This window comes from Macaca mulatta, chromosome 5 (genome assembly GCF_049350105.2).
Source record: "Macaca mulatta isolate MMU2019108-1 chromosome 5, T2T-MMU8v2.0, whole genome shotgun sequence".
Taxonomy (NCBI): Eukaryota; Metazoa; Chordata; class Mammalia; order Primates; family Cercopithecidae; genus Macaca; species Macaca mulatta.
Window position 1 is genome coordinate 48,502,868 of NC_133410.1, and position 23,795 is coordinate 48,526,662.

Below are 23,795 nucleotides of genomic sequence, written 5' to 3' on the forward strand. Positions count from 1 at the left end.
AATTTGAGAGATGTTTTCATTCCCTCTAGATAATTCTCTGTAGTAAGACAAAGAGAACAATATTATTCTAACGTCTTTAGATTAGAATATCAAATTCAGAATCATTCTTTTAAAAACAGTCATTGTAAGCCAGTAAGTAAGAAAAATTTAACCTCACTAATAGTCAAATAAGTGCAATTTAAAATGTCATAGCATTTTTGACTTTAATTTGGTAAAGATTTTTGGCATTATTACATATATTTGGTAAATTTTTACCAAATTAAAGATGAAATTTTGGCAGGATTTAAGAGGTGTTGAGACTTGGCAGGTTTTCTACAGGAAGTAAAGACAAGTATTAGGTTTCCTGAAAGTTGCTTTCAGGAAAGCAACTGGTCACAAGTCATGACCTTAAAATACTTATGCCCCTTAACATAAGAGTTGTGTTGCTAAGAATCTGTTTTAAGGAAATAATAGGTAATGTGGCAAGGGATCATTGACAAAAAAATATGTTCATCACACTGTTGTTTTAAAAACTTGACATGGGAAGCTTCATAAATGGCCAGCAATAGGAAAATACTCATATTGGGGTGTATTTATCCAGTGAAGTATTATATGTACATTAAAATGTTTTAGAAAAAAATTATTTACACTAATAAATGTTCCTGATATAATGTTTCATAAAAAGCAGCATATATAGTCTTTAATATGTGGTACAATTCCATTTATGTAAAAATACTTCTGTATATACACAGAAGATGACTTAGAAATACACAGAAATATTGGCTGTGGTCATCTCCATCTTAGTCAATCTTAAACTGCTTCTTTTCGGTTCTGTATTTTTAAAATTTCTAAAGCAAATAGGCATTACATTTGTTTTATTTTAAAATGAAAAAATTCCATTGAGGATCTAGGTATTTGAAGATCTCCCTATGAAGTTAAACTCCATGGTTTGTAGAGGACCTTGGAATCTAGTTCTCATGCTCATCTGAGAGATGTTCTTTTTGAAGTGGGGAGAAATAGGCAGTCTGGCAGGTGGCATTGCCCTGTGATGGTGCAATGGAGTGTACTGAACTTATTGAGCTATGGGGCATTAAGATGCTGGCTGGAGCCACTTTCTGCTTCCCACTGCTTTCTGGAGTTCTTGGCCCAAGTAGTGAAGAGTAGTGAAGAGTAGCTACCCTTGAAGGGTGGGTCCCAATTACACAACATGGATTGGAATGTTTCAAAAATGCCATATTTTCTATGGAAAGGGATTATATTGATGGTCCCAAGATGGAGTGGACCCTGCAGTGCTATTTCAAAGCTGATTTCACAAGAATTGGGGGAAAGGTTATGTGACCTCAGCATTGGCTCAATAAACTAACATTTACAGAGTGCCTGCTGTGGATCAGACAGAAAGCATAGCTACCGACACCTAGCAGGCTGTTGGGTGATGAATGAACTGATTGCAGAATTGCTCAAGCAGTGAACCTACGAATGCTACCTCTTCTCTTGGGGCTGTGTGGTTGGAAAAGTCAATGTACCTCTTGTAGGATAGGTGGTAGCATTAGATGGACAGAAATTCCTTTAGAAGCCCCTTAACAGAAGTGTTCTAGAAACCACACTCTACCTGTTTTCTAATGTCCTGTATCTGATTGGTTAAATGTAATGGACATATTTTTGGTATTACAGATAATTTTAGTTTTTATTGCTGTTAGGATCTTAACAGCAACGACCTAAAAATGCCTTTTTCCCTCCTCCTGCCCTTTCTGAAGAAATAGCACTGAACTGAGATTTACTAGATTCACATTCTACCTCCAGTTGAGACAGTAACTGGCTGTGTGACATTGGGCAAATCACATTAACCTTGTCAGATCTTAGTTTTCTCATCTGTCTGGAGATTGGATCAGTATACCCCTAAGGTCTGTTCTGGTTCTAAAGGCTATAAATTGGTCATCCTCTAAGCTCAACTGCTTTCCTGTCTGATTCATTTCTCTCTCTCACAAACAGGAACAGCTTCAGCTGCGGGGCTCCTTTACCTGCACACGTGGGCAGCTGCTATGTCCGGCTGTGTCTTCGCCGTCTTTACTGCATCCATGTGGCCTCAAGCACTTGGACACCTTATTAACTCAGGGACAAACCCTGGGAAAACCATGACCATTGCCATGATATTTTATCTTCTAGAAATATTTTTCTGTGCCTGGTGCACAGCTTTTAAGTTTGTCCCAGGAGGTGTCTATGCTAGAGAAAGATCAGATGTGCTTTTAGGTGAGTAAATTTGAAAGGTCTGGATTAAAATAATTGCTCAAAAATATCCTTATGGACTGACCAGGATTTAGCACCTTATGTAACTGGTAGAAGTAAACAGGATGATCTAGCTTTCTTAATAAAATAGACTCTCTTGATTAAAACATAAAACCTGGAGGGATGTCTAAATTATAAATTAAAAACAAATGTCTTAATTTACCAGCGCATTTGAGTAATACTTATTACTACAAAGGTCTTTTAAATTAATTAGTTGTGAAAAGATTCGGTCCATACTAAAGTGTAAACAATGTAACACTTGTGTTATATGACGTGTTAGGAAAAGGTATGATCATGATACTCATGCTGCCACTTCAGTGGTTGGCTTGTAAATATACATGGGGATTGTGATTTTTTGGGGTTCCCCTGAATTTCATTTATGAATGTTTTTTTGAGATGAGGTCTTACTCTGTTTCCCAGGCTGTAGTGCAGTGGTGTGATCATAGCTCACTGTAACCTTGAGCTCCTGGCCTCAAGCGATCCTTCTACCTCTGCCTCCCAAGTAGTTGGGCCTACTAGGTGTGGGCCACCATACTCCACTAATTTAAAAAATTTTTGTAGAGACGGGGGTTTTGCTATGTTGCACAGGCTGTTCTTGAACTCCTGGCCTCAAGTGATCCTCCTGCCTTGGCTTCCCAAAGTGCTAAGATTACAGGTGTGAGCCACCACACCTAGACGCTATCATTTTTATTTAGTATATTTTTGTACCAAAAAATTCATATATCTTAGTGTAAATGATAAACCTCCAAATCATAGCACAAATATATTCACCATTTTAGTGGTTATGAATTTGCATACCAAAATTATAATTTCATAAACTTAGCTCAGTTTAATATTTTAAAAATTGATTCATATACCAAAATTATAATTTCATAAACTTAGTTCAATTTTAATATTTTAAAAATTGGCTTCTGGCAATAATAAAATTATTGGTGTATACCAGGCATACATAAATTGAATGTTGTGAATCATTTAGATTACATAATTTTAGCTTAAGTAACATGTCAAATTCTTCCACAAAATGTTTGAAAGATGAGGAGAAAAAAACATGTTAATAAGGGATAAACTCGTTCGTTTGTTCAGTTATTCATTAAGAACATTAACATGATTTCACTGGTTGTCTACATTTTGAAAAAAATATGATCATGTACCTTATGTTCCAGGAACAGTGCCAGATACTGAAGATTATTTTTTCACCTTTTTATCTGTATAAATTTGTGGGGTACAAGTGCAATTTTGTTACATGCATAAGTTGCATAGTGATTAAGTCAAGACTTTTAAAGTATCTATCACCCTAACAGGGTACATTATACCCATTAATCAATTTCTCATCACTGCCCCCTTTCCCACCCTCTCATTCTTCTGGTCTACTTTATATACCATTCCCAGCTGCTGAAATATTAAAAACACCCACTGTCCTTGCCTACCTGGAGCTTTAGTTGAATGGGGGAAACACCATATATAAAACGAGACAAATACTTAAGAAATTACAGTTGTGCGAGTGCTACTCAGGAGAAGTGAAGGCTTCTATTTGGGTTCTGTTTTTTTCTTTTTCTTTTTCTGTTGCTCCAGCTGGAGTGCAGTGGTGCAGTCATAGCTGTGTATCCTTGAGCTCCCACCTCAACCTCCCAAGTAGCTGAGTCTCCAGGCACACACGACCATGCCTGGCTGATTGTTATTTTTTGTAGAGATGGGGTCTCACTTTGTTGCCCAGGCTGGTGTCGAACTCTTGGGCTTATGCAATTCTCCTGCCTTGGCCTCCCAAGGTGCTGGGATTACATCTACCTGAGTTCTGCTACAGTTCCCCTGGTGCCCTGACAGATATCCAACTACTCTGTACATTTTCCCATATGCTTTTCTACCCCATGAGCTAGACATCTGTCAGGACAGGCTGGCTTGAAAGACATATTTTCAAATTACATGAAATATTTTTGAATTAACTTGGAGAATTTGGTATTTCTGGTAAATACTCAAGCTCTCATCTAATGAGAGAAATACATTGCTGTATTTCTTCTGTGGTAACCTTGGCTTTGTAAACTTTGTATTTCTTCTGATTTCTTTCAGGTGTGTGTACTCTCCCCTGCTTTGTTTTCTTGTCCAATGCCCTGCTTTTTTTCTTTTACAAGCTTGCTTAGGGATCTGCCATGAGAATAAAACAAATGAAAGTAAGAACTATTCCATGCATGAGTTTGTTTCTTTAGAATTTTATGAACGATGAGTTTTTTTTTTTTTAGTTTCTTCTCACTACTTATGGGATTGTAGAAACAGTGCATAATTACAACTTCATACAACTAAGAACTTTAAAGAAAAATAAGAGTGATGTTATTTGATGAGGCCACAAAAGCCAAGAAATATTAGTAATATTTAGAGTAGCTTTTAATACAACTGAGTAGAAAATAATCTTTATTATATCAGAATTTAGTTATAAATTTATTTTCTGGGTTCCTCCTGCTGTTTCCTGGAAAATTGGATACCGCTGGTTTTGCTTAGCTTTTGACTTTCACTTGACGTTTCTTAAATGCCTTAATTTCTTAATTTCCATATGGCAGCATATCTCTGTTTCCATTTTTAGTGTGTATGGTTTTAGATGAAGTAAGTAAACTTTAAGTGTAAGCTAGTTTGTTGTGCATCCCAGTTTAGCTCTACTTTATTGTCTGGCCTGTTGGCACACTGTGAGTTCCGGCATGCATCCTCTGTGCGGCCTCTGTGGCTGGAGAACTCATTTCCTGGGGCAGAATTATTGCAACAAGCACTGCCATATTAAGAGCCTACATATGCTCCATTGTGATCCTCAACCTGGTGCACGGAAGCGCTCTTACTGCATCCCTATGGGAGCTCAGAAGATTTCACTGTCCCCTGCTCAATCAACAGTCAGTCAGCAACACCTTCAGCAACCTAACAACTAGGAAATACTCAAGAAATTCAAAGAAATATGCATCAGGAAAAGGCTGGGGTCCTCTCACTTAAAGCATGATTCCTAGAACCCTACCTGATATTTTCCAGTTATCAAAGGCACTACCAAAGTAATTGCTTAGGTTCTGAGATAAATTAAATCAGTACATGAATTTCCAGGGTATGTTCCTTTAAAAGAAATCTCAGCTGCTGGAATACAACATTGGAAGGATTTTTGGATCAGAGTATAACGTATTCTTTCTTTCCCTTATAACAGGGACAATCTTGTTAATTATTGGGCTGAATATGCTATTTGGTCCTAAGAAAAACCTTGACTTGCTTCTTCAAACAAAAAACAGTTCTAAAGTGCTTTTCAGAAAGAGTGAAAAATACATGAAACTTTGTAAGTATAGTTTTACATTCTTAAAAAATTAATTATATAAAATTCTAAATGTATGAAATTAAAGAGTATAATAGTCCCTCAGGTGTCCTTCATCCAGTTTCAGCAATTCTCAACATTTTGCCATGTTGTTAACGGCTATCTTCTCTACTTTTTTTAAAAAATTATACTTTAAGTTCTAGTGCACATGTGCACAATGGGCAGGTTTGTTACATAGGTATACATGTGCCATGTTGGTTTGCTGGACCCATCAACCTCGTCATTTCCATTAGGTATTTCTCCTAATGCTATCCCTTCCCCCGGTCCCTACCCCATGGCAGGCCCCGGTATGTGATGTTCCCTGTCCTGTGTCCGTGTGTTTTCATTGTTCAATTCCCACCTATGAGTGAGAACTTGCAGTGTTTGGTTTGTTGTCCTTGTGATAGTTTGCTGAGAATGATGGTTTCCAGCTTCATTCATGCCCCTGCAAAAGACATGAACTCATTTTTTATGGCTGTGTAATATTCCATGGTGTATATATGCCACATTTTCTTAATCCAGTCTATCATTGATGGACATTTGGGTTGGTTCCAAGTCATTGCTATTGTGAATAGTGCTGTAATAAACATACGTGTGCATGTGTCTTTATAGTAACATTATTTGTAATCCTTTGGGTATGTACTCAGTAATGTGATGGCTGGGTCAAATGGTGTCTCTAGTTCTAGATCCTTGAGGAATCACCACAGTGTCTTCCACAATGGTTGAACTTATTTACACTCCCACCAACAGTGTAAAAGCATTCCTATTTCTCCACATCCTCTCCAGCACCTGTTGTTTCCTGATTTTTTTAATGATTGCCATTCTGACTGGTTTGAGATGGTATCTCATTGTGGTTTTGATTTGCATTTCTCTGGTGACCAGTGATGATGAGCATTTTTTCACATGTCTGTTGGCTGCATAAATATCTTCTTTGGAGAAGTGTCTGTTCATATACTTTGCCCACTTTTTGATGGGGTTGTTTTTTTCTTGTAAATTTGTTTAAGTTCTTTGTAGATTCTGGATATTAGCCCATTGTCAGATGGATAGATTGCAAACATTTTTTCTCATTCTGTAGGCTGCGTGTTCACTCTGATGGTAGTTTCTTTTGCTGTGCAGAAGCTCTTTAGTTTAATTAGATCCCATTTGTCAATTTTGGCATTTGTTGACATTGCTTTTGGTGTTTTATTCATGAAGTCTCTGTCTATGCCTATGTCCTGAATGTTATTGCCTAGGTTTTCTTCTAGGACTTTTATGGTTTTAGGTCCTACATTTAAGTCTTTAATCCATCCTGAATTAATTTTTGTACAAGGTGTGAGGAAGAAATCCAGTTTCAGCTTTCTATGTATGGCTAGCCAGTTTTCCCAGCACCATTTATTAAATAGGGAACCCTTTCCTCATTGCTTGTTTTTGTCAGGTTTGTGAAAGATCAGATGGTTGTAGATGTGTGGTGTTATTTCTGAGGCCTCTGTTCTGTTGCATTGGTCTATATATCTGTTTTGGTACCAGTACCATGCAGTTTTGGTTACTGTAGCCTTGTAGTGTAGTTTGAAGTCTGGTAGCATGATGCCTTCAGCTTTGTTCTTTTGGTTTAGGATTGTCTTGGCTATGCGGGCTCTTTTTTGGTTCTATATGAACTTTAAAGTAGTTTTTCCCAATTCTGTGAAGAAAGTCATTGGTGGTTTGATGGGGATGGCATTGAATCTATAAATTATCTTGAGCAGTATGGCCATTTTCATGATATTGATTCTTCCTATGCATGAGCATGGAATATTCTTCCATTTGTTTGTGTCCTCTTTTATTTTGTTGAGCAGTGGTTTGTAGTTCTCCTTGAAGAGGTCCTTCCCATCTCTATTAAGTTGGATTACTAGGTTTTTTATTCTCTTTGTAGCAATTTTGAATTGAAGTTCATTCATGATTTGGCTCTCTGTTTGTCTGTTATTGGTGTACAGGAATGCTTGTGATTTTTGCACACTGATTTTGTATCCTGAGACTTTGCTGAAGTTGCTTATCAGCTTAAGGAGATTTTGGGCTGAGACGATGGGGTTTTCTAAATATACAATTATGTCATCTGCAAATAGGGACAATTTGGCTTCCTCTTTTCCTAATTGAATACCCTTTATTCTTTCTCCTGCCTTATTGCCCTGGCCAGAACTTCCAACACTAAGTTGAATAGGAGTGATGAGGGAGGGCATCCTTGTCTTGTGCTGGTTTTCAAAGGGAATGCTTCCAGTTTTTGCCCATTCAGTATGATATTGGCTGTGGGTTTGTCATAAATAGCTCTTATTATTTTGAGATATGTTCCATCAATACCTAGTTTATTTAGGGGTTTTAGCATGAAGCGCTGTTGAATTTTGTCAAAGGCCTTTTCTGCATCTATTGAGATTATCATGTGGTTTTTGTCTTTGCTTCTGTTTATATGCTGGATTGCATTTATTGGTTTGTGTATGTTGAACCAGCCTTGCATCCTCAGGATGAAGCCAACTTGATCTTGGTGGATAAGCTTTTTGATGTGCTGCTGGATTCAGTTTGCCAGTATTTTATTGAGGATTTTCGCAGTGATGTTCATCAGGGGTATTGGTTTAAAATTCTCTTTTTCTGTTGTGTCTCTGCCAGGCTTTGGTATCAGGATGATGCTGGTCTCATAAAATGAGTTAGGGAGGATGCCCTCTTTTTCTATTGATTGGAATAGTTTTAGAAGAAATGGTACCAGCTCCTCTTTGTACCTCTGGTAGAATTTGGCTGTGAATCCCTCTGGTCCTGGACTCATTTTGGTTGGTAGGCTATTAATTATTGCCTCAATTATTGCCTCAATTATTGCCTGTTATTGGTCTAGTCAGAGATTCAACTTCTTCCTGGTTTAGTCTTGGGAGGGTGTATGTGTCCAGAAATTTATCCATTTCCTGTAAGTTTTCTAGTTTATTTGTGTAGAAGTGTTTATAGTATTCTCTGATGGTAGTTTGTGTTTCTGTGGGATTGATTGTGATATCCCCTTATCAATTTGTATTGCATCTGCTTGATTCTTCCCTCTTTTCTTCTTTATTAGTCTTGCCAGCGGTCCATAAATTTTGTTGATATTTTCAAAAAACCAGCTCCTGGGTTCATTGATTTTTTTGATGGATTTTTTGTGTCTCTATCTCCTTCAGTTCTGCTCTGATCTTAGTAATTTCTTGCCTTCTGCTAGCTTTTGAATGTGTTTGCTCTTGCTTCTCTAGTTCTTTTAATTGTGATGTTAGGGTGTCGATTTTAGATCTTTTATGCTTTCTCTTGTGGGCATGTAGTGCTATAAATTTCCCTCTTAACACTACTTTAAGTGTGTCCTAGAGATTCTGGTACATCGTGTCTTTCTTCTCATTGGTTTCAAAGAACATCTTTATTTCTGCCTTCGTTATCTCGGTGGAGATATCCCTTTTATCATTTTTTACTGCATGGTGTTAGGGTGTCAATTTTAGATCTTTCCTGCTTTCTCTTGTGGGCATTTAGTGCTATAAATTTCCCTCTACACACCGCTTTAAATGTGTCCCAGAGATTCTGGTATGTTGTATCTTTGTTCTCATTGGTTTCAAAGAACATCTTTATTTCTGCCTTCATTTCGTTATGTACCCAGTAGTCATTCAGAAGCAGGTTGTTCAGTTTCCATGTAGTTGAGTGGTTTTGATTGAGTTTCTTAATCCTGAGTTCTAGTTTGATTGCACTATGGTCTGAGAGACAGTTTGTTTTAATTTCTGTTCTTGTACATTTGCTGAGGAGTGCTTTACTTCCAATTATGTGGTCAATTCTGGAACAAATGTGATGTGCTGCTGAGAAGAATGTATATTCTGTTTATTTGGGGTGGAGAGTTCTGTAGATGTCTATTAGGTCCACTTGTTGCAGAGTTGAGTTCAATTCCTGGACATCCTTGTTAACTTTCTGTCTCGTTGATCTGTCTAATGTTGACAGTGGGGTGTTGAAGTCTCCCATTATTATTGTATGGGAGTCTAAGTCTCTTTGTAAGTCTCTAAGGACTTGTTTTATGAATCTGGGTGCCCCTGTATTGGGTGCATATATATTTAGGATAGTTAGCTCTTCCTGATGAATTAATCCCTTTACCATTATGTAATGGCCTTCTTTGTCTCTTTTGATCTTGATGGTTGAAAGTCTATTTTATCAGAGACTAGTATTGCAACCCCTGCTTTTTTTTTTTTCCATTTGCTTGGTAGATCTTCCTCCATCCCTTTGTTTTGAGCCTATGTGTGTCTCAGCATGTGAGATGGGTCTCCTGAAAACAGCAAACTGATGGGTCTTGACTCTCTAATTTGTCAGTCTGTGTCTTTTAATTGGAGCATTTAGTCCATTTACATTTAAGGTTAATATTGTTATGTGTGAACTTGATCCTGTCGTTATGATATTAGCTGGTTATTTTGTTCACTAGTTGATGCAGTTTCTTCCTAGCTTTAGTGGACTTTACATTTTGACGTGTGTTTGCAATGGCTGGTACCTGTTGTTCCTTTCCATGTTTAGTGCTTCCTTCAGGATCTCTTGTAGGGCAGGCCTGGTGGTGACAAAATCTCTAAGCATTTGCTTGTCTGTAAAGCATTTTATTTCTCCTTCACTTGTGAAACTTAGTTTGGCTGGATATGAAATTCTGGGGTGAAAATTCTTTCCTTTAAGAATGTTGAATGTAGGCCCCCACTCTCTTCTGGCTTGGAGAGTTTCTGCCATGAGATCTGCTGTTAGTCTGATGGGCTTCCCTTTGTGTGTAACCTGACCTTTCTCTCTGGCTGCCCTTAACATTTTTTCCTTCATTTCAACTTTGGTGAATGTGACAATTATGTGTCTTGGAGTTGCTCTTCTCAAGGAGTATCTTTGTGGCATTCTCTATATTTCTTGAATTTGAATGTTGGCCTGCCTTACTAGGTTGGGGAAGTTCTCCTGGATGATATCCTGCAGAGTGTTTTCCAACTTGGTTCCATTTTCCCTGTCACTTTCAGGTACACCAATCAGACGTAGATTTGGTCTTTTCACATAATCCCATATTTCTTGGAGAATTTGTTCATTTCTTTTTACTCTTTTTTCTCTACACTTCTCCTCTCGCTTCATTTCATTCATTTGGTCTTCAACCACCAATACTCTTTCTTCCAGTTGATCGAGTCGGTTAGTGAAGTTTGTGCATTTGTCACGTAGTTCTTGTGTTATGGTTTTCACCTCTATCAGTTCTTTTAAGGTCTTCTCTGCATTGATTATTCTAGTTATCCATTCATCCATTCCTTTTTCAAGGTTTTTAGTTTCTGGTTACATCTGGTTACATCATTCCTCCTTTAACTCTGAGAAGTTTGATTGAGTGAAGCCTTCTTCTCTCAACTCGTCAAAGTCATTCTCCATCCAGCTTTGTTCCGTTGCTGGTGATGAGCTGTGTTCCTTTGGAGGGGGAGATGTGCTTTGATTTTTTGAATTTCCAGCTTTTCTGCACTGCTTTTTCCCCATCTTTGTGGTTTTATCTGCCTTTGGTCTTTGATCATGGTGACGTACTGATGGGGTTTTGGTGTGGGTGTCCTTTCTGTTTGTTAGTTTTCCTTCTAACAGCCAGGACCCTCAGCTGTATGTCTGTTGGAGTTCGCTTGAGGTCCAGTCCAGACCCTGTTTGCCTGGGTATCAGCAGTGGAGGCTGCAGAAAATAGAATATTGCTGAACAGTGAGTGTTGCTGTCTGATTTTTGCTCGGGAAGCTTCGTCTCAGGGGTGAACCCCACCGTGTGAGGTGTGAGGTGTCAATCTGCAGCTAGTGGGGGATGTCTCCCAGTTAGGCTACTCAAGGGTCAGGGACCCCCTTGAGCAGGCAGTCTGTCTGTTCTCAGATCTCAACCTCCGTGCTGGGAGATCCACTGCTTTCTTCAAAGCTGTCAGACAGGGGCATTTACCTCTGCTAAGGTTTCTGCTGCATTTTGTTTAGCTATGCCCTGTCCCCAGAGGAGGAGTCTACAGAGGCGGGCTGGCCTCCTTGAGCTGTGGTGTGCTCCACCCAATTGGAGCTTCCTCGTGGCTTTGTTTACCTACTTAAGCCTCAGCAATAGTGGGCGCCCCTCCCCCAGTCTCACTGCTGCCTTGCAGTTAGATCTCAGACTGCTGTGCTAGCAATGAGGGAGGCTCTGTGAGGTGGGACCCTCTGGGCCAGGTGTGGGATGTAATCTCCTGGTGTGCCATTTGCTAAGACCCTTGGTAAAGCACAGTATTAGGGTGGGAGTTACCTGATTTTCCAGGTGTTGTGTGTCTCAATTTCCTTTGGCTAGGAAAAGGAATTCACTTCCCCCTTGCACTTCCCAGGTGAGGTGATGCCTCGCCCTGCTTCAGCTCTCACTGGTCGGGCTGCATCTTTGGACCAGCGCCAACTGTCCAACATGCCCCAGTGAGATGAACCTGGTACCTCAGTTGAAAATGCAGAAATCACCCATCTTCTGTGTTGCTCACACTGGGAGCTGGAGGCAGGAGCTGTTACTATTTGGCCATCTTGGGCACGCCCCCCCCCTTTCATATTTTTTACCTGTATGTTTTGGGCTGCCCCTTGAACTAATTCTCTGTTCAGCTTGTCTAATTCAATTGTCTTTGAATTTCTAATTTCAATTATTATAATTATCTTTTTATTTCTAGAACTCTATTTGATTTCTTTTAAAAATTTTCTGATTGTTTATTTTAGTCTCATGTTCTCTAGTCATACTTTTGAATACCCTCCTTTATTTTTGTAAATATAATAAGCATACTTGTTTTATATTCTGATTCAGAAAGTTCCAACATCTGTCTTTGTGGGCTTGATTCTGCAGAGTGTTTTTTTCCTTTGTTTCCTGCTCATGGAAACTTGTTTTCTTGTATGTTTTATGACTTATTTTTACTTTAAGCTCATAGTCCTTGGAACATTTTTAGGGAAAATTCTTGAAACCTGAGTTTAAAGAGTTGTCGATGTATACATGTCACACATGAAATTTAACCCAAGAACTACACATTTTCCCTTTGCACAAAATCATTGGCCAATAAATTCAATGATTTTATAAACCTTGTTATTTTAAAACAGATTTAGGTATTTTTTTTTTTTCCTAGTGCCATGTGTTTATTCCCTCCCATGTGAGTGGTTCACATACAGAGCCCACACAGGAGTGGGCACCATGGAATAGGGCAGCATTCCTGGCTTCTGAGGGGAGGATCTTGGCCTCACAGTGTAAGAAAGGAGAGGATGTTTTATCTCCTGCCCTCACTAGGGCCTAGGGGACCCAGGAGCAAATTCCACCCCTTCCACCTCCCAGCTAAGGAGAAGCCACCTTGGTGACATTTAGTTCCAACCATTATAGTAAGTGGAGAAGGGATTGTCCTGGTCCCAACCATTACAGGGTGAAGATATAAACAGTAAAGGAAGGTATAGTTTGGATGAGGCCACGAAAGAGGGTAGATGACACCATCAGAAGCTTGTGCAGGGGAGGGGCAATGACTCGGCTTCTGGGCTGCTTAGTCCCTGATTTGGCAGGAAGGGTATGGAAAATGGGTGGGGCTCATTGTTTGGCATTGATATCCACGAATTCAGGCTTGAGGGAAGCACCACCCAGGAAGAAGCCATCCACGTCAGGCTGGCTGGCCAGCTCCTTGCAGGTTACCCTGGTCACAGAGCCTCCATAAGTGATACGGGTGCTCTGAGCCACATCAGAGATGTTGGATTTAAGACATCCTTGGAGCTTCTTTTGTACTTCCTGGGCCTTTTGGGGTGTTGCAGTTTTGCCAGTACCAATGTCCCACACAGGCTCATAAGCCAGGATGACCTTGCTCCAGTCCTTCACCTTATCTGCGATGACCTTTGTCTGCTCGAAAACAACCTTCTTGGTGATGCCAGCTTCCCTTGCATCTAGCTTCTTCCCAATGCAGGTGATTACTCCAAGTAACTCTGCCAGAGCGTGGGCCACTTTCTGCCCAATCTGTTCATCTGACTCCCCAAAGACATGCCTTCTCTCTGAGTGCCCCAGGACCACCCATCTGGCTCTGCAGTCTTTGATTTTGCCAGGGCTGATCTCCCCAGTAAAGGCCCCATTAGTCACTTTGTAGCAGTTCTGCTCAGGCACAACAATCTTGGGATCTAGCTTCTGCTGGGTGAAGTTGATATAGGCAGTGGGGGGGAGAGCAAACCACCTCGGTGTCAACTGGCACCTTGGTCACATTCAGTGCCAGTGAGCTACCCAAGACTCTTCTTCCGCCCATTCATCTTCCAGTTCCCCCATCATGAAGAACTTTTTGGAGGGCACCACAGCACTGGAGATGAGGCACTGAAGGTCAGTGTCAGCAAATTTATTTTATTTTATTTTATTCATTTAAAAATAAATAATCATTTCTTTTTTCTGTTTAGTTCTGTGGCTGCTTGTTGGTGTGGGATTGTTGGGGTTAGGACTACGGCATAAAGCCTATGAGAGAAAGTTGGGCAAAGTGGTAAGTAATTAAAAACCTTGAAATAGAATTTTATATGGTATATATATGTGCATATATTTGTACACGTTACCATTCTGATTGAACCTGGATCTGATGACTTCAGAGCCCTGGACTCTATCTTCTAAACTCTTATGTGCCAGACTGATAAGATAGTGGGATTATTTTATGAAGTTGGGTTCTTGGAACAGGATAGGCCCGTATACTAGGGACAGATTGTTGATGATTTTGTTTTATGGAGTTATTTCTGCCATTCATGATTTAACATATCTAAACTATGTGTATTAGTTTGTTCTTGCACTGCCATAAAGAAATACTTGAGACTGGGTAATTTATAAAGAAGAATTTTAACTATCCCATGGTTCTACAGACTGTACAGGAAGCATGGAGGCATCTGCTCAGCTTCTGGGGAGGCCTCAGGAAACTTGCAATCATGGTGAAAGGCATACAGGGAGCTAATTATCTTACATGGTGGAGCAGGAACAAGAGAGAGAGGGGGTAGATGCTACACACTTTTTTTTTTGGTTTTTTTTTTGTTTGTTTGGTTTTTTTTGATGGAGTCTCACTCTGCTGCCAGGCTGGAGTGCAGTGGTGCGATCTTGGCTCACTGCAACCTCTGCCTCCCAGGTTCAAGTGATTCCCTTGCCTCATCCTCCCAAGTAGCTGGGACTACAGGCAGTGTGCCACGGCACCCAGCTAATTTTTTTTTTTTTGTATTTTAGTAGAGATGGGTTTCACCATGTTGGCCAGGATGGTCTTGATTTCCTGACCTTGTGATCTGCCCACCTCCCAAAGTGCTGGGATTACAGGTGTAAGCCACCACGCCTGGCAGGTGCTACACACTTTAAAACTACCAGATCTGATGAGAACTCACTCCTTCACTATTACAACAACACAAAAGGGGGGTGTTTTATCATTTATTTATTTATTGGAGAACAGTACCGAGGGTATGGTGCTAAACCATTCATGGGAATTCCACCCCCATGATCTGGTCACCTCCAGGCCCCAGAGATTACAATTCAACTTGAGATTTGGTAGGGACACAGATCCAAACCATGTCACTATGAGATAAGAAACTATTTTGCATTGGACTTTCTGTACTTCTTGGTAGATATTGCTGAAGATAGCAATGTGAGATTCTTTAGGAAAACTCTTACAGATAATACTATAGGTAGCTTATGCCTTGACAGGTAGTAAAACTTTTCTTGTCTCTTTCTTTCCTCTCTTGCTATCTGCAGTTTTAAATGTTTTAATATCCTTTTCTCTTTTAGAACAGTTGGCAGAAATGAGAATAAGCAATTGAATGTTGTGCTTTCTATCTGATCTGATAAAAAGTCTAGTGTATTTCATAATGCAGTCAGAGGTACAGTTTTGGTTAAAATAGAAATTGTTGAGGGTTGACTTTGAATTTTAGCAGTCTGTACTACCAGGAACATTTTTCATTTTGAATAAAAAGCTACACTGAGAACATAGACCATGTTTCTCTTCTTGATCTTTGTACGTCCAGTAACTTACAGAGTGCTTGGTAGGTATTCAGAATTAAGTAACTATTTCTTAATAAGTAGATAACAGTAGATGATCATTACATGTTCCTTTAATTGTTGGTCATTATTATTGCAACATAATGTCCATCAGAAAAGGATACCTAATGTCATCCAGGAATTCTTTTGGAAGGAGTTATTTGAATTGGATTTAATACCTGTTCTTTTGCTCATTTGCTCATTCATTCATTTGGCTAGTGATTACTGAATGTTTCTTTATTACCTGGTGCCAGGGATACAGATATAAACAAGTTGGACAAGAACCTGCCCTGCCAGAGTTTGCATTCTAGTAGGGGAGAATGATAGTATTCAGAGAACAAATAAAGAAATGATCTCATTTTAGACCAAGCTGCCATGAAGGAAACAGGATTGTAGAATGAAAGGTAACTGGGTATGGGGGATTAGAGAAAGCTGTCTGAGGAGAGGTGACATTTGAGATGAAATTTGCAAACTGAGAAAACAGTTGTGAGGGCTGGGATGTTGGCAGAAGGAACACATATAGAGGACTGAGGGAGAACCACACTTGGTGTGTTTGAGGGACATCAGGGTGACTGGCTTGGCTGAAGCTTGGTGAAGAGTAATAGATGATGTGGAGAGGCTGGGGAGGGCCATACCAGGGCCTTGTAGAACACAGAAGTGTTGCTGTTATTTTTTTCTTATTTTCATTTTATTATTAGTATTATTTTTAATGTCAATAGTTTTTTTTTTTAATTTTTTTATTTTTTAGCTGGCGTCTCACTCTGTCACCCAGGCTGGGGTGCAGTGGCATGATCTTGGTTCCCTGCAACCTCTGCCTTCTGGCTTCAAGCGATTCTCTTGCCTCAGCCTCCGGAGCAGCTGGGATTACAGGTGCACACCACCATGCCCAGCTAATTTTTGTACTTTTAGCAGAGATGGAATTTCACTGTGATGGGCAGGCTGGTCTCAAACTCCTGACCTCAAGTTATCTGCCTGCCTTCGCCTCCCAAAGTGCTGGGATTACAGGCATGAGCCACCGTCCCTGGCCATTGTCAATAGTTTTTGGGCAGGTGGTTTTTGGTTATGTGGATAAGTTCTTTAGAGGTGATTTCTGAGATTTTAGTGCACCCATCACCCAAGCAGTGTACACTGTACCAAATATGTAGTCTTTTTTTGTTATTACATTTTTTTTCAATAGGTTTTTGGGGGAACGGGTGGTGTTTGGTTATGTGAATAGGTTATTTAGTGGTGATTTCCGAGATTTTGGTGCATCCATCACCCGAGCAGTGTAATTGTAACCAATTTGTAGTCTTTTATTCCTCACTCCCTCCCACTCTTTGCCCTGAGTCTCCAAAGTTCATTGTATCATTCTTATGGCTTTGCATCCTCATAGCTTAGCTCCCACTTATGTGCAAGAACATATAATGTTTGGTTTTCCATTCCTGAGACACTTCACTTAGAATAATGGTCTCCAATTCCATCCAGGTTGTTGCAAATGCCATTATTTTATTCATTTTTATGCCTGAATAGTATTCCATTACACACACACACACATACACACACACATGCACACACACATTATCTATCTATCTATCTATCTATCTATCTATCTATCTATCTATCTATCTAATCATATTTTCTTTATCCACTTGTTGATTGATGGGCATTTGGGCTGGTTCTATATTTTTGCAATTTCAAATTGTGCTGCTGTAAACATGTATATGCAAGTATCTTTTTCATATAATGACTTCTTTTCCTCTGGGTAGATACCCAGGAGTGTGATTGCTGGATCAAATTGTAGATCTATTTTTAGTTCTTTAAGGAATCTCCACACTATTTTCCATAGTGGTTGTACAAGTTTACCTTCCCACAAACAGTGTAAAAGTGTTCCTTTTTCACTACATCCATGTCAACATTTATTAGTTTTTGATTTTTTGATTATGGCCATTCTTGCAGGAGTAAGGTGGTATCACATTGTGGTTTTGATTTGCATTTCCCTTGAACATTAGTGATGTTGAGCATTTTTCCATATGTTTTTTGGCCATTTGTATATCTTCTTTTGAGAATTGTCTTTTCATGTCCTTAGCCCACTTTTTGATGGGATTTTTTTTTCTTGCTGATTTGTTTGAGTTCCTTGTAGATTCCGGGTATTAGTCCTTTTTCAGATGTATAGATAGCAAAGATTTCCCCCTATCTTGTGAGTTGTCTGTTTAGTCTGCCAATTATTTCTTTTGCTGTGCAGAAGTTTTTTAGTTTAATTAAGCTCCATCTGTTTATCTTTGTTTTTGTTGCATTTGTTTTTGGGTTCTTGGTCATGAAGTCTCTGCCTAAGCCAATTTTAAAAGAGCTTTTCCAATGTTGTATTCTAGAATTTTTATGGTTTCAGGTGTTAGATCTAAGTCTTTGATCCATCTTGAGTTGATTTTTCTAAAAAGTGAGAGATGGGGATCCAGTTTTATTCTTCTACCTGTGGCTTGCCAGTTATCCTAGTACCATTTGTTGAATAGAATGTCCTTTTCCACTTCATGTTTTTGTTTGCTTTGTTGAAGATCAGTGGACTGTAATCATTTGGCTTTATTTCTGGGTTCTCTATTCTGTTCCATTGGTCTATATGCCTGTTTTTATACCAGTGCCATGCTGTTTTGGTGACTAGGGCCTTATAGTATATTTTGAAGTTGGGTAATGTAAGGCCTCTAATTTATTATTTTTATTTAGTCTTGCTTTGGCTATGCAGACTCTTTTTTGGTTCCATATGAATTTTAGTTTTTTTTCCAGTTCTGTGAAGAATGATGGTGGTATTTTAATGAGAATTGCATTGAATTTATAGATTGCTTTTGGCAGTATGGTTATTTTCACAATATTGATTCTACCCATCCATGAGCATGGATGTGTTCGCATTTGTTTGTGTCATCTATGATTTCTTTCAGGAGTGTTTCATAATTTTCCTTGTAGAGGTCTTTCACATCCTTGGTTAAGTATATTCCTAAACATTTTATTTTATTTATTTTTTCAGCTATTGTGAAAGGGGTTGGATTCTTGATTTGATTATCACTTTGGCCACTGTTGGTGTATAGAAGGGCTACTAATTTGTGTACACTAATTTTGTATCTTGAAACTTTGCTGAATTCATTTACCAGTTCTAGGAGCTTTTTGGTGGAGTCTTTGGGGTTTTCCAGATATACCATTATGTCATCCACAAACAATGACAGTTTGACTTCCTTTTTATCAATTTGATACCCTTTATTTCCTTCTCTTCTTGATTGTGCTGGCTAGAACTTTCAGTACTATGTTGAATAGAAGTAGTGAAAGTGGACATCCTTGTCTTGTTCCAGGTCACAGGGGAATGCTTTCAACTTTTCCCTATTCGGTATAATGTTGGCTATGGGTTTGTAATAAATGGCTTTTATTACTTTAAGGTGTGACCTTTCTATGCCGATTTTGCTGAGGGTTTTAATCATAAAGGGACGCTGGATTTTGTCAACTGCTTTTTCTGTGTCTATTGAGATGATCATGTGATTTTTGTTTTAAATTCCGTTTATGTGGTGTATCACATTTATTGACTTACAGATGTTAAACCATCCCTGCATCCCTGATATGAAACCCACTTGATCATGGTGGATTATCTTTTTGATATTCTGGTGGATTCAGTTTGCTACTATTTTGTTGAGGATTTTTGCAACTATATTCATCAGATATATTGGGCTGTAGTTTTCTTTTTTTGTTATCTCCTTTGCTAGTTTTGGTATTAGAGTGATACTGGCTTCATAGAATGATTTAGAAAGGATCCCCTCTTTCTCTATCTTTTTGAATAGTGTCAGCAGGATTGGTACCAATTCTTCTTTGAATGTCTGATGGAATTCGGCTGTGAATCTGTCTGGTCCTGGACTTTTTTTTTGTTAGCAACTTTTAAATTGCCATTTCAATCTTGCTACTTTTCATTGGTCTGTTCAGAGTTTCTATTTCTTCCTGGTTTAATCTAGGAGGGTTGTGTATTTCCAGAAATTTATCCATCTCCTCTAGATTTTCTAGTTTATGTACGTAGACATGTTCATGCTAGCATTGAATGATCTTTTGTATTTCTGTGGTATTTGTTGTAGTATCTTCTGTTTTATTTCTAATTGAACTTATTCTTTACTTGGGTTATCTCACTAATAGTCTATCAATTTTATTTATCTTTTCAAATAGTCAGCTTTTTGTTTCATTTATCTTTTGTATTTTTGTTCGTTTGTTTTTTCAAGCTCATTTAATTCGGCTCTGATTTTTGTTATTTCTTTTCTTCTGCTGGGCTTGGGTTTGGTTTGTTCTTTTTTCTCTAGTTCCTTGAGGTGTGATCTTAGGTTCTTTATTTGTGCTGTTTCAAACTTTTTGATATAGGCATTTAAGGCTATGAACTTTCTTAGTACTGCCTTTGCTGTATCGCAGAGGTTTTGATAGGTTGTTTCACTATTATCATTCAGTTCAAAGAATTTTTTAAATTTCCATCTTGATTTAATTGTGGACACAATGATCATTCAAGAGCAGGTTATTTAATTTCTATATATTTGCATGGTTTCGAAGGTTCCTTTTGAAGTTGATTTCCAATTTTTATTTTTTATTTTTTGAGATGGAGTTTTGCTCTTGTCACCCAGGCTGGAGTGCAATGGCACAATCTCAGTTCACTGCAACCTCTGTGTCCCAGATTCAATTGATCCTCCTGTCTCACCCTCCCAAGTACCTGGGATTACAGGCATGCACCACCACATCCAGTTAAATTTTGTATTTTTAGTAGAGACAGGGTTTTGCCCCATGTTGGTCAGGCTGGTCTTGAACTCCCGACCTCAGGTGATCCACCTGCCTCACCCTCTAAAAGTGCTGGGATTACAGGCATGAGCCACTGTGTCTGGCTGATTTCTAATTTTATTCCATTGTGGTCTGAGAGAGAGTACTTGCTATAATTTCATTTTCTTAAATTTGTTGAAAATTGTTTTGTGGCCTATCATATGGTCTATCTTGGAGAATGTTCCATGTGCTGATGAATAGAATGTGTATTCTGCAGTTGTTGGGTAGAATGTTCTGTAAATATCTGTTAAGTCCATTTGTTCCAGGGTATTGTTTAAGTGTTTATTTGTTGACTTTCTCTCTTGATGACCTCTCTAGTGCTGTCAGTGCAGTACTGAAGTCCCCACTGTTATTGTGTTGCTATCTCATTTCTTAGGTCTAGTAGTAATTGTTTTATAAATTGGGGAATGCCAGTGTTAGGTGCATATATATTTAGGGTTATGATATTTTCCTGTTGGACTAGTCCTTTTATCATTATATAATGTCCTTCTTTGTCTTTTTTAACTGCTGTTGTTTTAAAGTTTGTTTTGTCTGATATAAAAATAGCAACTCCTGCTCACTTTTGGTGTCCATTTGCATGGAATATCTTTTCCACCCCTTTACCTTAAGTTTATGTGAGTCCTTAGGTGTCAGGTGAGTCTTTTGAAGACAGCAGGTACTTGGCTGGTAAATTCTTACCCATTCTGCCATTCTAAGTCTTGTAAATGGACCATTTAGGGCATTTACATTTAATGTTAGTATTGAGACATGAGGTACTATTCTATTCATTGTGCTGTTTGTTGCCTGAATACCTTGGGTTTTCTTTCATTGTGTTGTTGTTTATTAGGTTCTTGAGATTTATGCTTTCTGGAGATTCTGTTTTGGTGTATTTCAAAGATTTGTTTCAAGATTTAGAGCTCCTTTTAGCAGTTCTTGTAGTGCTGGCTTGGTAGTGGCAAATTCTCTTAGCATTTGTTTCGCTGTAAAAGACTGTATCTTTCCTTCATTTATGAAAACTTAGTCTTGCTGGGTACAAAATTCTTGGCTGATAATTTTTTGGTTTAAGGGGGCTAAAGATAGGACCCTAATCTATTCTACCTTGTAGGTTTTTTGCTGAGAAATCTGCTGTTAATCTGATCGGTTTTCCTTTATAGGTTACCTGATGTTTTTGCCTCATACCTTTTAAGATTCTTTTCTTTGTCTTGACTTCAGATAACCTGATGACTATGTGCCTAGGTGGTGATCTTTTTGCAACATATTTCCCAAGTGTTTTTTGAGCTTCTTGTATTTGGATGTCTAGATCTCCAGCAAGGCTAGGGAAGTTCTCCTCAATTATTCCCTCAAATATGTTTCCAAACTTTTAGATTTATCTTCTTCCTTGGGAACACTAATTATTCATAGGTTTGTTCATTTAACATAATCCAAAACTTCTTGGAGGCTTTGTTTATTTTTTAAATTGTTTTTCCTTTGTCTTTGTCAGATTGGGTTAACTTGAAAGCCTTGTCTTCAACCTTTGTTCTATTCTTCTATTTGTTCAAGTCTATTGAACTTCTATTCAAGAAGTTCTTTCTTCTATTTGTTCAATTCTATTGGTGAGATTTTCCACTGCATTTTGCACTTCTCTAAGCGTGTCCTTCATTTCCAGAAGTTGTGATTGTTTTTTATTTATCCTACCTATTTCACCAGAAATTTTTCCATTCATGTCTTGCATCATTTTTTTTTTTTAAATTTCTTTAAGTTGGACTTTACCTTTTTCTGGTGCCTCCTTGATTGGCTTAAGAGTCAACTGTCTGAATTCTTTTTCTGGCAATTCAGTGATTTCATCTTGGTTTGGATCCATTGCTGGTGAGCTAGTGTGATCTTTTGGGGCTGTTAAAGAACCTTGTTTTGCCATGTTAATAGAATTGTCTTTCTGATTCCTTCTCATTTGTGTAGACTATGTCAGAGGGAAGATCTGGGACTCAAGGCTGCTGTTCAGATTCTTTTGTCCCACAGGGTGCTCCCTTGATGTGGTGCTCTTCCCTTTCCCCCAGGGATGGGGCTTTCTGAGAGCTGAATTGTAGTGATTATTTCTCTTCTGGATCTAGCTACCCAGCAGAGCTACTGGGTTCTGGGCTGGTACTTGGGAGTATCTGCAAAGAGTCCTGTGATGTGATCTGTCTTCAGATCTCTTGGTAATGGATACCAGCACTTGTTCCAGTGGAGGTAGCAGGGGAGTGAAGCATACTCTGTGAGGGTCCTTGATTGTATTTTTGTTAAGTGTGCTAGTTTTGTGTTAGCTGGCCTCCAGCCAGGGGGTGGCACTTTCAAGAGCACATCAGCTGTGGTAGTATATAGGCAGGATCAGGTGGTGGGTGGGGCCATGGAACTCCTACAAAAGTATGTCCTTTTTCTTCAGCTACAAGGGCCAGTAGAGAAAGACCATCAGGTGGGGACAGGGTTAGGTGCCTCTGAGCTCAGACTCTTGTTGGGCCGGGCTGGCTGTAGCTGCTGTGGGAGATGGGTGTGTGGATCCTAGGCCAATGGAGTTATATTTCCAGGGGAATCATTGCTGCCTCTGCTGTGTCACATAGGTTGCCAGGAAAGTGGGGAAAAGCTGGCAGCCACAGGCCTCACCCAGCTCCCATGCAATCCATAGCGCAAAAGGCTGGTCTCACTCTAACCGTGCCCCCACAACAGCACTGAGTTTATGTCCAGGCAGCTGGTGAGCAGGGCTAGGAACTTGCCCCAGGCTAAAAGCCTCCCAGCTGAGAAAGCAAGCCGACTGATTGTTCCTTGGCTGTCCCATGGACCCTGCAGCAGCAATCCACTTCCTTCAAAGGGTCTGTGGATTCCCTTGGCTTTCCTGGCATGTTCCTGTGGTAATTCTTGGAGCAGAAGTTCATGATGTGGGTCTCCATGCACTGCTCTCTCTGTTGAAGTGGGAGCTGCAAGTTAGTTTTGCCTCCGATTTGCCATTTTCCTGCCATCCCCAAGATGTAGTCTTTTATCCCTTACCCCGTCCAACCCATCCCTCCAAGTCCCCCAAGTTCACTGTATAACTCATGCCTTTGCATCCTCATGACTTAGTTCCCACTTATAGGTAAGAACATACAATATTTGGTTTTTAATTCCCGAGTTACCTCACTCAGAATAACGGCATTCAGCCCCATCCAAGTTGCTGCAAAAGATATTATTTTGTTCCTTTTCACGGCTGAGTAGTATTCCATGGTGTGTGTGTATACGTATGTATATGTGTGTGTGTGTGTGTGTGTGTATATATATATAACATTTTCTTTATCCAGTCATTGGTCGATGGGTGCTTAAGTTGGTTCCATATCTTTGCAATTGTGAATTGTGCTGCTGTAAACATGTGTGTCCTCTTTTTAACATAATGACTTCTTTCCTTTTGGGTAGATCCCCAGTAGTGGGATTGCTGGATCAAATGGTAGTTCTCCTTTTAGTTCTTTAAGGAATCTCTAAACTGTTTTCCATTGTGATTGTACTAATTTACATTCT

General features: G+C 39.1%; 1 protein-coding gene and 1 pseudogene across 5 annotated transcripts in view; one reads left to right on the forward strand and one right to left on the reverse strand.

The window, feature by feature from the left end:
* CWH43 (cell wall biogenesis 43 C-terminal homolog) overlaps positions 1-23,795 on the forward strand; it is a 125,495-nt gene that overhangs the window by 15,799 nt on the left and 85,901 nt on the right. For all 5 annotated transcript variants that reach the window (XM_078003396.1, XM_078003398.1, XM_015138362.3 and 2 more), the window contains exons 7-9: positions 1,969-2,226; positions 5,432-5,557; positions 13,925-14,004. In XM_078003396.1, coding sequence (XP_077859522.1) covers positions 1,969-2,226; positions 5,432-5,557; positions 13,925-14,004 — 464 coding nt within the window. The remainder of the gene's footprint in view (positions 1-1,968; positions 2,227-5,431; positions 5,558-13,924; positions 14,005-23,795) is intronic.
* Positions 13,066-13,865, reverse strand: LOC100426232 (triosephosphate isomerase-like; annotated as a pseudogene).